Source organism: Talpa europaea, assembly GCF_964194135.1.
Source record: "Talpa europaea genome assembly, chromosome: 3".
Lineage (NCBI taxonomy): Eukaryota > Metazoa > Chordata > Mammalia > Eulipotyphla > Talpidae > Talpa > Talpa europaea.
In genome coordinates this window covers 6,586,602-6,601,657 of record NC_140069.1, presented here as the reverse complement: position 1 = coordinate 6,601,657, position 15,056 = coordinate 6,586,602, and the positions used below count along the sequence as shown (strand labels likewise).

At 42.2% G+C, this 15,056-nt stretch overlaps 1 protein-coding gene across 3 annotated transcripts in view; it reads right to left on the bottom strand.

Moving 5' to 3' along the window:
• ADCY8 (adenylate cyclase 8) overlaps nt 1–15,056 on the bottom strand; it is a gene marked incomplete at both ends in the record, with an annotated part of 164,780 nt that overhangs the window by 111,167 nt on the left and 38,557 nt on the right. For all 3 annotated transcript variants that reach the window (XM_084230786.1, XM_084230787.1, XM_084230788.1), the window contains one exon: nt 14,879–15,028. In XM_084230786.1, the coding sequence (XP_084086912.1) occupies nt 14,879–15,028 (150 nt within the window). The remainder of the gene's footprint in view (nt 1–14,878; nt 15,029–15,056) is intronic.

Sequence of the window (15,056 nt, the reverse complement as noted above, 5' to 3'; positions counted from 1 at the left end):
GCGCCTCCTCCAGGTCTCCTGGCTCCATCCTGCTTCCTTCCTCAGTCTCTTCTGCAGCTTCTCCTCTTCCTGCTCAGCTCCACCCTCCCTTGGGTGGGGCAGGGAACCTCCCCCTTTCCTGGGGACCACCCTGTTACAATCCCCCCTTTTAATTTTTATGCCACCATATCGGACCACCCTGTTACACTAGGAGATTGCATGTCCTCCCCATATGCAATACTTTAAAAAATAATAAAAATTCAAAAAAAAATTACAGCTCTACTCTGCTCACAGATGTGTGTAGGCCCATCTACTGGTCAGGAGGATCCTGTCAAGAAGGAATTAGTGGAATGATTTTACAGGTGAAGAAGCCAAGGGTCCAAGAAGTAATTCGTTCCGGTCAGCCTATAAATGCCGGATGCCAAACCACACTTCCTGCTTCTGCTGCAGCTCAGAGAAGCAAGGCTGCCATAGCCAGCGCTCTAGAACAGAAGCAAAGCCAGAGGTTGGCAGCCACAGTAAAGGCCTCAGCAGCTCCCCTGCCACAAAGGGAGAAACCGCGGGTGGTCTCGCCGCCCCCACCGGAGCCTAAAAAGCCAACCTGCTAATGAGCTGAATCAGCACTCTTCACCCTGGTGTTTCCTCTTCTGCTCCTGAGAGGAATAATGATCCCACGCTTTTCATTTATATTTGAAAAGCAGAAAACATCCGCATTGTGGGGCTCCCTGATGAACACCTGCAACGCCCATTCGACCCCTTAGCGCGCTCTTTTATTATTTCAATTGACCCACTCGAGCTACACTTACAACACAGTGTCTCATTCAATTGCCTTTGATTTCCCCACCTTTACGTACTCCAGAAATCTCCGTGTGTTTCTCCCTGTACTTATTGAAAATCAATGTAGCCTCTGGGAGCCTAAGGCATCTGTTTTCTGTGGACGTATTAGCTCACGATTAGGCAAAAGCTTAAGAAAGAGCAACAATTAGATTGACAGGCTCACTCCCAACAACAGCCCTTACTGGGCACTTATAGGTATCAAGCCCTGCAGGTGAACCATCTCATTTCATCCTCACCACAACGAAGGTAGTTGCACTTATTACTGATGGTTCATGAATGTGATTGCTGAGCCATGGAGTAGTTAGAAGCAGTTGTTCCAAGGGCGTGAATGAGTAAGGGGCAGCGCTTGAGAGTGAACCCAGCATCTGGATCCATTACTGAGTGAGTTCTCTGTGCCAGGCTCTGTGCTAGGGAGCCTGATTAAGGGTTGTAGGGTAAGGTAAAAGTATCAGGCTTTTCTGCCCTCCCGCCATTAGGATAGATGATGGAACCCTGCGGTCCTGAATGCATGCCTGATGGCGGCACCTGCAGTGGGTACACCTGGGCTGAGAGACTGAGTTTGTAAGGGCGGCATCACCGGGATGCCAGCAAAAGCCAAGAACGAACGGAAGCAGGAGAGCAGAGAAGCAGAGAGAACACAAGAGAAGGTCAGAGAGCCCAGATACAGTGGGACTTGCTGGGGGCTGGGAGGCCTGCCAACCTCCTGGCCCCCCAGCACCCCTGCCTGCTGTGTGCCTGGTAAATCTAAATAAAAAACCTGCAAAAGCCACTGAGGGCTCCAGGACTCTCTCCTCCTTTACCCCGGTCTGCATGGGATCACAGAAAACCTGTTCCTCGTCCTGTCCTGCCCCTACAAGGGTCCATCCTTTTCTAGGGGGCAGTGGATTGCTTGGGGCTGACTCTGATGTCACAGTGGTTTTCACGTTTGCATGATCTATTGCAGAATAGCATCTGCTGCCATCCTTGTTGTTTAGCAAACTACTAAGCTGCTGTTTAACAGATTCATGCTAAGGAATGAGTTAGTGAGGTGCTGGGCTCTGCACTCAGCAGGCTGGTGGAGAAGCTTCCCTCTGCCTTCACCAGGCTTGCAGTTGGTTTAGAGAATAAAAATGGCTGTGAATAAAATATTAATGGCGATATTACAGGAGTCAGCACAAGGCAACACCTGTCTCCAGCATGTTCCAAAGAGATACCAACATAACAGATGTGGAAAATGAAATGCTTTGAGCTGTTGGAGAGGCAGGATGAAATATTTACATCCTGGTGATTAATATACAAAAGAGGGGTTCCCATAGAGCTAATCCACAAACACTCTGCATAATGGGAATGGAGACAGAGCAGCAATGGAGTACAGAATGCAACAGAACACCCCCTGGTAGACATGACAGCCTCTGTAAAATCTAACCTCCTACTGGCCATGGAGGGATGGGAAAATGTTCTTCAATATTTGTCAATAACACTCATATTTGGAGAAGGGAACTGTAAGGGCAGGAAATGACCACAGTGCAGATTTTCTGATCCCATGCAGACCGGGTAAAGGAGGAGTCAGAGTCTTCAGTGGGTTTTTTGCAGGTCTTTTATTGGGGTTCACCAGGCATATGGCAGGCAGGGGTGCTGGGGGGCCGGGAGGCTGGCAGGCCTCCCAGCCCCCAGCAGGCCTTCACTCTGTGGGCTCTCCGGCCTTCTCTCGGCTTCTCTGCTCTCGACTTCTGTTCGTTCTTGGCTTCTACTACTGGTGTCCCCATGACACCACCCTTAAAAAGCACAGTCTTAGCGCAGGTGTACCCACTTCAGGTGCCCACCATCAGGCATGCATTCAGGATCACAGGGTTCCCTCATCTATCCTGATGGCAGGAGGGCAGAAAAGCCTGATACCTTTTACTTTACCCTACAGGAACCCTGGGGAATGCTCCTTCATTCAATAATTGTTTTATTCATTTCATACTATGGCTAACACTAGGTTAGGTATTATGAAGAGAATACATCCATATGTCCATCAAGAAACTTGCAAGCTAGAGAAAAGAGTTAAGATGTGCCACATATAATCATAACCTGGAAAGTGCCAAGCTTACCCGGTGCCACACCACTTGACTACAAAGAATTTCATCTAAAAACTCATTTTATTGGCCTACAATGCACTAATGTGATTGGGTAGTGGTAATGCATCTGTAACTATTATGAAAGCTCTGACCGAGGGCTCAAGCAAAAGCCAACTAATGAGGAATTCTCTTTGAATGTGATGACTTATCTGAGTCTTAGATAAGTGCAATCAATATAATGGGTATCTCCTGGATCAGACTGTGCCTGAAGCTGTTAGGAATAGAACTCAGATGGGTCTAAAATGGTGTGATGCTGAGGAGTATATACCTTGGAAAATTACGTTTGGGAGTTGTTAACTGCATTTAGTGGGCAGAAAGATGCAAAGGTCAGCCCTTAGAATAATGGAGAGGAGATGAAAATATATAAGACCCCATGTAAGAAATGCAAAGAAAGATTCCGGAGAAACTTCACTCTCCTTGGCTCAGCCACGTACTGTATCACTGATAGTAGGAGCCTCTGTGGAGGCAGTGGAAGTTGGCACCTCCATTGCTGCAGGGCCTCCTTCTCTGGGTAGCTTCACTGTATCTTTTCCCTGCTTGAGAAAACATGTCTGATTTCCCATGTCTCTACATAGAACCATCAATCAGCTCACCGTGCTGTAATGACAATTATGTACATACCCCTAGATATTCAGTAACATGAGGCGATGTGTTCTTATTGTCAAAACCAATGTGAATTGCTTTCCCTGTCATTGGAGACAAAAAAGTGTCCAGTGCAGAAGAGAGGATCAGAGTGGGAGGAGAGTGTGAGGACACAGGGACGGTGACTGGCCTGGTATGTTGAGGAGGCTTCCTGAATCCACGTTACGGTAGCTGGTAGATGGATTCTGGAGCAAGAGAGTCTAGTCCCTGCAAAGCTCCACCAGCTCTGCAACTTACTGTGACTTAACCTCCTTTTATTAGTTTCCTCATCTATAAAAAGGAGGTAAAAATACCATGTACCTCATAGAGTTTCTCAAGGTTTTAATAATGTATTTAAAATGCATACATTATTAGCATGTGAAAAGTGCTGCATGAGGGCTAAAGATTGTTAATTTTATCCGGGTAATGTTTAAGGTGGAGAGAAGAATTGGATGGGCTTTTATCCTAAAGACAATGGGAATTTGGGTTAGTTTCCTAGGAACACTGTAACAGTTACCACAAAACTGGGTTACTTTGCAGAAAATTATTCTCTCCGTTTTGGAGGTCAGAAACCTGAATCAAGGTCTAGGCATGTTGATATTTTGGGGTGCTCTTAGGGAGGGATTGCTCCATGACCCTTGTAGGGTAAGGAAAAATGTCAGGCTTTTCTGCCCTCCCGCCATCAGGATAGATGATGGATCCTTGGGACCAGAATGCATGCCTGATGGCGGGTACCTGGAGTAGGGTGTGGGCATAGGTAGATGGGATTCACCTGGGCTGAGACTGGGCTTTTAAGGTCGGTGTCACAGGGATGCCAGCAGAAGCCGAGAATGAACAGAAGCCGAGAGAGAAGCAGAGAAGGCCAGAGAGCCCAGATAGAGTGAAGACCTGCTGGAGGCTGGGAGGCCTGCCAGCCTCCCGCCCCCCTAGCACCCCTGCCTGCCGTGTACCTGGTAATCCCAATAAAAGACCTGCAAAAAACCACTGAGTACTCTGACTCCTCCTTTACCCGGTCTGCTGGATCCTAGAAAACCTGCACCGTGTCTAGTCCTGCCCTTACACCCCTCCCCTAGGCTCTGCCAGCCGCTCCATGATCCTGGGCTGGCAGGTACTTTGCTCCCACCTCTGCCTCCATCTTCACGTGGCGTGGGTTCTGTGCGCTTCTCCCTGTCTTGTGTTGCTGAATGTTCCCTCCTTTCCTTACAAGGTCACCTTGTAAAGCCCATCTTAATCCAGAATGAATTTATCTTAACTTTTGTAGTGGCAGGGAGGCACAGAGCAGGTTTTCTATGATCTGAGCAGACGAGTATAGGAGAGTCCTGGATCCCTCGGTGGTTTTTCAGGCTTTTATTTAGCTTTTACCAGGTACACGGCAGGCAGGGGTGCTAGGGGTCCAGGAGGCTGGCAGGCCTTCCAGCCCCCAGCAAGTCTTCACTCTTTCTGGGCTCTCTGGCCTTCTTGTCCTTCTCTCATTCTCTCTTGTTCTCTCGTTCCTTCTGCTTGTTCTTCTGGCATTCCTGCACTTATAAGCCCAGTCTCAGCCCAGGTGTGCCCACCTATGCATGCCCACACCCTACTCCAGGTGTCCACCATCAGGCATGCAAGTAGGATCGCGGTGATCCATCATTAACGCTAATGGTGGGAGGGCGGGAAAGCCTGATGATTTTTCACTTACGCTACAGAGGGTTAAATCACTGTTGTAGGGACCTTCCAGAGCACTGCAGAGTGGGTATGACCAGGAAGAAGACCCAGCTGCTCATGATGATGGCAGGTAATAGGGAAGGTGGGAGGAGGGGCTGGTGTGGGCTTGGAGAACTGCTGAACCAGCAGTGCCATTTTCTGAGAAAGCAAGTATTGGGGAGACAAAAGTCTTGAAGAAGGATCAATTTGTTGAGTGAATAGGGGTTGAAATGATGATTTCACCCCATATCAAATTTCTTCTTGAGAGCAGAATTCTGTTTCAACTTAGTAGTTTCAACATTTTTAAAAGATTAATTTGGATTTTTAAATATTCTCACAGATAATTTGCAGTTATCCTCTACTTACAATAGACATGGCATCACAGGAGCCCTCTACCTAACTGAGCCAGCTTATCCAACTGATAAGGTTCGACACAGGCTAAATATTCAGAGCTGTTTGGCCCCCATACAGTCCACCCCTGCATTTCTGCTCCATTGGTTGTGTCATAACTTTACCAAGAGATAGTAGTTCTTGTTTCCAAATTCATTTTTGTTAGTTGTATTTCTTGTTGCTATAACTAGATTTAATTGAATACAGGGTTAACAAAAGAAGGTAAAAGGAAAGCTCTTGTTTCTATGAGAAATAAATTAAGTTCTTTGAAAATGTTCACAGTGTCCAAAAATTGCTTTCCAATTAGGTATGGGCAACACATTTATAAAAGATCAGAAACAAACAGAAATTCTAGAATGGCTCCGTACTCCAGATGCTCTAAAAACACCTTTAAATTATTTGTCCTCTTTAAGGTCAATCCATTTTGAATGTGATTTATGCAAAATAGAGGATGTAGAACTTGCATCAGTGGACCATACTTAAATCCAGCTGAAATAAGCTATGTTAGGCATGGATCATTTAAAAAATATGTATTTTATTTTTCCTCTGCTCTATTTTTCTATTACTTTTAACATACGGCTTCAACTGTCTCAAGGCAACACAGCATGACCTTCTTTCAGCATTTTATACTTGGGCTGTGTTAGGTTTCCAGTTCTTTTAGTCAAAGTTCCCTGGGCAGATTTATGAGATAAAAAGCCGCTGGTGGCTCTTCTGCTGCTCGCCATTTCTCTGGACTGGATCAAAGGTGTTGAGGGGGGTAGTGGTGATTGATGTCTTCTATCTGAACTGCCTCTGGAAATGTTAATTGTGTGCAAATGAGTGCAGGGTGCTGACCTCTCTGTGAATCAGAGAGAGTATTTACAATTAGTACTTCCCAGGGATACCAAATCAGTAAGAACAAATAGCTAGAAGAAAAACTGCAGTTACTAGAATCAGTGGTAAAACTCAGGCATGACCCAAGGGACCCAATAGTTCAAAGATCAAATCTCATCTCCCAAGACCCTACTTTACCAGTCAGTGGGGCAGGAACTTAACTTTTTGATCTATTGCTTGATTTCTTCACAGCAACCTTGAGATACAGGAGTTCTCATTTTTGACTCATGAAGGATCCAAAGTTCAGAGAATTTAAGTGATGTGCCCATGGTCACCCAGAGGCAGAGTTAGAGCTAGCAAGCAAATCCAGGGTTGAGCTTCAAAATTTTCACTCCTTCCACTATGCCAGGAAATGCAAATAATGTGCTAGAACAAATGCAAAGAAGCAGGCAGCCAGATGGTAAGCAGAGAGTTGCTGCTCCACCCTTCTCATGGGGTAAACATAATCTTTTGTGTGAAGGTAACTGTCACAGGGGAGTCAGAGGTTCCCAAATCCAGTTTCCACTCACTGTTCAGAACCTCAGTAGCAACTTAGAGGGGATTGTGATGCCAACCACCTAACTGGGCAGAATGTAGAAAGGCAAAATTAACTAAAAATTTCTAAGTGCCAAGAAAAAAGAATTAGCTCATCCTGGAAACTGTAGGGGAGGCTTCCTCAATGCATGAGCTTTGGTTTGTGGTGGTGAGATTTTTATAGAAATTGCCCTAACAATTGTAGGGATATTTGTAGGGCAATTCAACTCTCTACAGTTGAAATAACACTTTATCAAGCATTCTGTTAATCGTCTCTCAAACACCCCCATGGGTTAGGGCAGGAATCATCATTTCCAATTGAGAGGTGAAGGAATTCATACACAAAGTGGTTTGATAAGGTCCTCAGAGTAACACCGGTAAGTTGGAAAGTGAAATGGAACAAGTATCCAGGTCAGCGCTGTCCAGTGGAAATAGAAAGGGAGCCTTATCGGGAATTAAAAAATTCCTACTGCCATATCAAAAAGGTAAAATGAAACAGTTGGAGGTCATGCCAGTAGTATATTTTGCTTAATCAACTGTACCCCAAGTATTTTCACTTCAGTGTATCATCAGCAGGTCATCAATATGTAAAAAGTGATTGGAATTTCAGGCGCCTGCCCTCTAACTTCAGCCAGATGGTGAATGCCCAAGTCAGCCACTGAAAATGCTTTGGAAGAAGACCCTGGTCTTGCCACTCTACAGTCCAGTCATTTTCTATGTCTCTAACATGCTGTGCAAAGATAATCCCTTTCCTTTCATCCCCCAGAAAAAAAGTGAATTTAATTAGAAGTGATGAGAGAATTATGGAAGAAGGTGACACAAACTGTACAGAAGTAAACTTCACAATTAAACAATAACAAAGCACCTGAAAGCAAACCAGTAAGAAATCAGAGGACTTGAACAAGATATCCTACACCGGTTAAATGTAACAGACATGTACAGAACATTCTAATGACAACACGCACATTCTTCTCAACATGAATACCACATTCTCTAGTATGAACTGTAGTGATAGGGACTCGGAGGGGCACAAGAAGGGGGCCATGCATGGTTTAGGAATCTGCAGGTACCCACAACTGTCTGACCTATGACCTATTTGCTCTGAGTTAACTTCCCAGTCCAGGAGGCACCTGAACAGTAATTCACCCCATTTTTGTCAGAGACTGAGCTATCCCAGAAGGAGTGAAGGAAGAGAAGGCATCTAAATCCACATGCCAGATGAGGATGTAGAGAAAAAGGAACTCTCCTGCACTGTTGGTGGGAGTGCAAACTGGTCCAACCACTATGGAGAGCTGTGTGGAGATTTCTGGACCTACTAAACATAGAGCTTCCATAGGATCCAGCAATTCCACTCCTAGGTATTTACCCAAAGGACACAGAAACATCAATTCCAAAGAGCACCTGCACCCCTATGTTTATAGCAGCACTGTTGACAATAGCTAAGCTTTGGAAACAACCCAAATGCCCAAAAATAGATGACTGGATCAAGAAGATGTGGTACATATATACCATGGAATATTACTCAGCATTCAAAAAAGATAAACACATGCCATTTGCAGCAACATGGATGGCGCTGGAAGGGATCATGCTCAGCAAAATAAGCCAGAAAGAAAAAGAAAAATACCGGATGGTCTCACTCATAGCAGGAATCTAGAAAACTTAAATAAGGGACCAGGAGAATGAATAACTATAAGAAAGTGAAAATCAAAATCAACAAACAACTATGAACCAGAGACACTCTATGGGGGTAGGGGGCGGGAGGGGAGGGATTGGGGTCAAAATAAGGGGGTTGCAATTGTATGGGGAATATAAAAATAAAATTTATTTAAAAAAAATAAAATAAATCCAGATGCCAGAGGAGGAGGAGCTGCTGGAGAGACAGAGCACCATAAAACTCCCAGAAGTTGTTAACCACCTGGAGTAAAAACCAGCTCACTGATAATTAACTGTCTTTGTTTATCTCACTATAAAACAGCCAGTTAGACATGAGGTGTTAAAACGGTTTTTTTGGAGGTTGATGCGCAGCCGGTCTGAGATTTGCTGGCTAATCTCATAATAAAAGCAGATATTAAAGATTCAATCCCTGTCCTTTGTATTCTGGTATTGGCATTTGTCACAGGCAGCAAAGAATCTGGTATTTCCCGGCAAGAATACCACAAATCAAGTCTTAATAAATTTAATAAGATTGAAATCATGCAAAGTATCTTTTCTGATCATAGAGGAAGAAGCCTGAAATCAATAGCAGAGGAAAACTGGGGAGTTCACAAACAAGCGAGATAACAGTGAGCCAAGCAAGATGCTCTTTAACAAGTCTAAGAAAGAATCACAAGGGCAGTTAGAAAAAATCTTGAGACAAATGAAGAGATAAACACAGTATATTAAACTGTGGGAAGTAGTGAAAGCAGTGTTCAGAGGAAAATGTGAAAGTGTTAATATTTATGTTACAAAAGAAAGATTTTAAATCAGCAACCTGCCTTTACAACTTAAGGAACTAGAAAAAGAAGAACAAACCAAACACAAAGCTAGTTGCAGAAAGGGAATTATAAAGATTAGAACAGAGATAAACAGAATCGAAAAGCAAGAGAAAAATCAATACAACCCAGAGCTATTCTTTTTTGAAGAGATCGACAATCCTCTGAATAAAATAACTAAGAAAAAAAGAAAGACGACTCAAATAACTAAATTGGAAATGAAAGAGGGGCCATTGCAATCGATCTTACAGAAATAAAATGATTGCAAGAGCAATTGTATGCCAACAGGTTTGATCATCTAGAGGAAATGAATAATGTCTTAGAACACAACCTACCAAGACTGAGTGATGAAGAAATCAAATATATGAACAGAACTATAACTATTAAGAAGGTCAAATCAGTAATCAAAAATCTAAGAAAGAAAAGCCCAGAACCAGATGACTTCACTGGTGAATTCTACCAATATTTAAAACAAAATTCATACAAAGCCTCCTTAAACTTTTCCCAAAAATTTGAAGGGGAACAAACACTTCTAAATTCACTCTGTCAGGCTAATGTTACCCTGATAAGCAAACCCAGATCACGACAGCACAATAAAACTGTAATCAATATCCTTGATGAATATTGAGGCAAAAACTATTGAGCAAAGTACTAGAAGCACATTTATAAACCATGACCAAGTGGGATTAATTCTCCTATAAATTAGATAAAGATTAATATGAATTAATAACAGATAAGGATAAACATGACAGATAGCACATGAGTGATATCAAATGTAAGAAATGCAGAAGGGTAGAACAATGGCTTGATGGTGCAAGGCTCAAGAGGATTTTTTTTTAAGATTTATTTATACAAGAACTGGGGCCAGATGTGCGGGGGGTGAGAGGATTCACCAGAGACAGAGCAGGGAACAGAACAGGCAGGCTGACTGAAATACATTGCTGAGCGGAGCAGCGGGCAAGACTGGAGAGGTCGGCTGCGCCATGTGGGTTGCTCCCTGGCTGGCTGGGGATCGAACTCGTGCTATAGAGGCTGCGGATTGCTTCATAGTGCTGTGCTTAACCCCTTGCGCCACCAGGGAGGCCCTCAAAAGGATTTTTTGAAGTATAAAGAAAAGACTCATCTAGTTCAAGCAGGAAAAACAAATATCCTGAGATTCTTCTACTTTTAGGTCAACTTTGATTCTTCCATGAATGAATGAACCAATGAATGACAAGTTTCTGCCTTACTGATTAACAGTGGTCTGTACCATTAAAAACCATACACTCAAGGCTACAGGACAGCAACATATGTCAAATCAACCAACTCAGATGTCAATAGAAGCCCCAACTTCCTCACCCAGTCTTGTCCGAACCACAAGCTTATACCAATATTGTCTAACAAAGATGTTTAAGTTAAACAGAATTGCTTTAATACGCTAAAACATCTGCTGCATTTTATAATAATCTTCCTGCTGCTGCAACATATGGTATCATCAGAAAATTTATTCCAGTGCCCCCAGAGCATCTGAAACACCTCGAAATGCCACAATTACCATAAGTAGGTTTCAGCAATTCTCAAAGCTGAAAGAAAAACTCTTAGTTCATTTTAATTATTAAAATAAATATGGGCCACTTGGATCATTTGGGAGGGAAGTGGGATTATAAAAGCTACAATCATTAGAATCACTCCCCAAAGAGAGATCTTCTAAGATGTGGCTTGCAGATGGAAACTTCCTCTAGCAGGTCTGTCTAAGACAGGTGCTTAGCCTGCCCCAGTCTCTCCTGAATTGAATCAGAGTCTTCAGTGGGCACAACTCTCTTTACTTTTACACAGGATAATCATTACAACATGACCCTCCTATGGATAGATGTGAAACAGGAACCAGAGTTTGAATTCAATATAACTCAGTTAAATAAGTATTAATCAGAAGATCTTATATTTCAGTGCTTTGCTGGAAAAATAGAGTAACTGCCATTAAATAGTTCTTATTGGTCATGAAAAGAGAAAAATGCAGACTAGGAAATCTCATCAAGCATGATGGATTCTATAATAGAGTTAACTTGAAAGCATGCTGGGATTACAAAAGCATTTTAGTTCAACTTGGGAAGGTATAGCAAACCTCATGGAGAAAGGGATACTGGAGTAGAGATTTTAGGGAAGAGACACTACTCTGAACATAGTTAAGAGGAAGGTGGTCTTTCCAGGTTGAAAATATTACAAGGCACAGGGTAGTAAGATAGCAATTCCAGTAGCAGACAGTCACTTGCTAACATGTGAGTGGTTTGGGGGTGAAGAAGAATCTGGGGAGAGAGGTCAGGGGCTGGAACTTGGAGGCCTGTGGGGTCACATTTGAGAGTTTGGATTTTATCTTGAAGGGAATGTGGCCATGAAAGGTTTTCCTACAGAGTAGAGGGACATCAATGTCATTATCATCATGGCATCTACAGCAAACCCTTTGCCTTCGGCTAGGAACTGCTGGTCTTTAATCCTTACCACAAACCTTGGTGGAAGGTATAATCATTATGTTCATCTTACATATTATGCTCATCTTCTTTACCCCCAAAATCAAAGTGTCTAGAAGAGAATCAATTGCCTAAGTTCCCATAACCAGGGTTAAGTTTCAATGGAATTTCAACTGCAACAAACCAATCCATAAATTGTTCTCAAATGAGTCCGCTTGGGACTGAGCCATGTTGACTGACTCTTATAGATTGTTATGTACAATCATGCTAAAGGTATTCTTCAGTAAAAGCACCATGTGTAATATTTCTAATCATTAAGGGAACTCTGCAGAAAGGGTGTTAGTATTCCCATGCTACCTATGGAGAAACTAAGACTTTGCACTTGCTCTAGTGCACTGAAATAGTAAGTAACTAAGCCAAAATTTTAATCCTAGATGGTCTTAATTGAAAGCCTAGACTTTCTTTGTCCATCTATCACTGAGGAAGTTCTCTGAGATGATGGAAATCTGAAGCACAGATCTAATGTCAATGGAAATCACTTTAGCATTGAAAGGGAGTTAGGTAGTTCTGGCCAAGGGGATGGTCGATATATCAAAAACACGCTATCATAATTGTGAACACAGAGCAATATAGGTTACAATAGACCTACTTAAATCTCAGAACAAAGACTCCTCCACCAAAAGACAGTCTTTTTTTGTACTTCATCCATGAGCAGAATGAGAGTGACTGACATATTTTATATTGCTTTATATTTGTATCACATTTTTTCATTAAAAACAAGCATGATGCTGAAAGAAAGATATCAACCCATGTATAGATGAGGAACCTAGCGCTGAGAGTTTGGTGGCTTAGAAGGCTTAGAGGCCCATAGAAGGTAAGAGTGATATAGAAAGAATCCTAGAGAACTTGGCATTGCATATGTTGTGGAGTCACTGTGATGTAGTAACCCAACCTGGTGGAAGGATCTTCCTCCATCCTCTCTAATCTTTTTATTTTTAAGTGGTTGGAAAGAGGAAGAACATAATGGTCATTTGTTTCCCCCTCTGTAGATTATTATTTTCTTCCCCCTCCCACTACCTTAAAAAATAAAGATTAGAGGAGATCCTGGAAGATCCCTCCACCATTTTAGATTGTTATCCTCAGTGGCTCCAACACACTCAAAGAATGGAGATAGGAGACTTAGCGGTTTGATAGGCAATCATTTTCAGTGTTTCCAGTTTATTGTAAACATTAGATAAAATGACTGAGCTTCCCAAACAACTAATCAACAATTGCAGTTCTGGTTGTGAGAGGGCATCACGCACAGTTGAATAAATTATTAATAGAGATGCTTTCTCTGAATTGGCGCAGATCCATGGAAACAGTGACATGGCAGTAAGGCAAATGCTGTATTTTGCAAAGGAACACAATACATGGTACTGGGAGACACTCATGTTTATTGTATAAGGTGATTTCATTCTAAATGTTATTTTTATAAATTACTTTATAGGGATATTCAAGGCAATTACTATGAATCTATTATTAGGTTCCATAGTTGTTCTACACATCAAGTTAGAAATGCCCTAATTCAGAATCTCTTGACATCCTCATTTGGAAAATTCAATAGTTTCTTCTATGCCCCTGCCAATGACCTACCACAGTAGGAATGGAGTTTTGGCAACTTGTAGACTACCTGTCCACCTCATCCATGATCTCACAGACCCACCTTCGCTCTCTTCAAAGCTTCATGTTTTCCTGATGATTTGATCAAGTTAAGATGAAGAAAAATGTTTTTCGCAGCTACTTTGTAATTTCCCAGACTGTTACTGCATGAAGTTCAACACAAAAAGTGTGCACACAGACATAACTTACAAAAAAGAACCTAGTATGGTAGACTCGTATATCTACTGAGCATAGAACTCCCAAGAGCAAGAATTCTTACATTAGTTTAGGAGATTGTATTTTGTTTCTATAAGCAAGTTTCAAACATTACTATTATTTCTTTTTGAAAATTGCTTTCAGAGGCAAAGGTATGCATGAATTTTGAATATATGAATAATTTTTAATTGGGGAAATTATTCTTTGAAAGCTAATTTCATTTTGGGGAAACACATCATTTGAGACCAAAGCTTTTTTTATATCCTTATAACATCCACCCAACCAGAATGTACAGAAACTCACTTATTTTAAACTCTTCAAATAAGAATCAGGCTCCCCCAGCCCCCAGGCTGATCCAACCTGCTTTTCCTCCTGTGTCTCCTATCCTGGGTTTAGTATCATATTGGAGGGGTGGGAGGGAGCAGGGAAAGGAAGGACTAGAGTCAAAATAATGGGGGAATGCAATTGTATGGGGAATATAACCAAAATGAAAATGCATACATTGTGCAAAAATGAAAAATGATGTAAGAATTATATAAAATATTTTTTAAAAAAGACTGAATTAAGAAATAAATTTCATGATTATGTAATTTCAAAAAAAAAAAAGGATCTTTGAGTAAAAAAAAAAAAAAGTGTCATATTCCAGAAAACATATTGTGTTCAATCATCTCTTCTGAAAGCAGGATGCAGAATTAGGAACTACACATGTATGAGAGTTTTCTAAGCATTTACTGCAATTTGAATTGCAATGTAATGACCAATTATTTGAAATACAAATGTATAGCTTCAAAACAGGGAGGTCAAAGATGAGAATGCTCATGGTTTTCAGGTTCAAGGCCTTGATTACAAAGAGCTGTCAATCAGAGGTGACTGAAAATCCCTTTGCGGCTAGAATAATTTTATTTCTGTGGGGAACAAGTCATGAAGTATGAAGAATAAGACCGACCTGCTTTGACCTGCAAGCCTGACATGACTACTTTAGACTCTCAACTCCAAGGACACAAACTTTGAGAGAATACTTGCAAGTGAGGATGTGTTTGGGGAGAAAACAAAAGCCCATCTCACTTGGAGACTGCAGGCGATCAGCAGGACACACAGCCCCTCCCAGCAGTACCTGTCTTTGGTTTTCCGTCTCTAGTCTCAGCCTGGCCTCCACGCACCTCCGCGTCTCCAGGAAGGCTTGGCGCTGGGCCCGGTCGGACAGGTAGCTGATGAAGATCCCAGCTGTGTTCATACACATGAACAACACGGCCTGGGCCACAACCTAAAACAAGAGCAAACAGCCTGTTCAG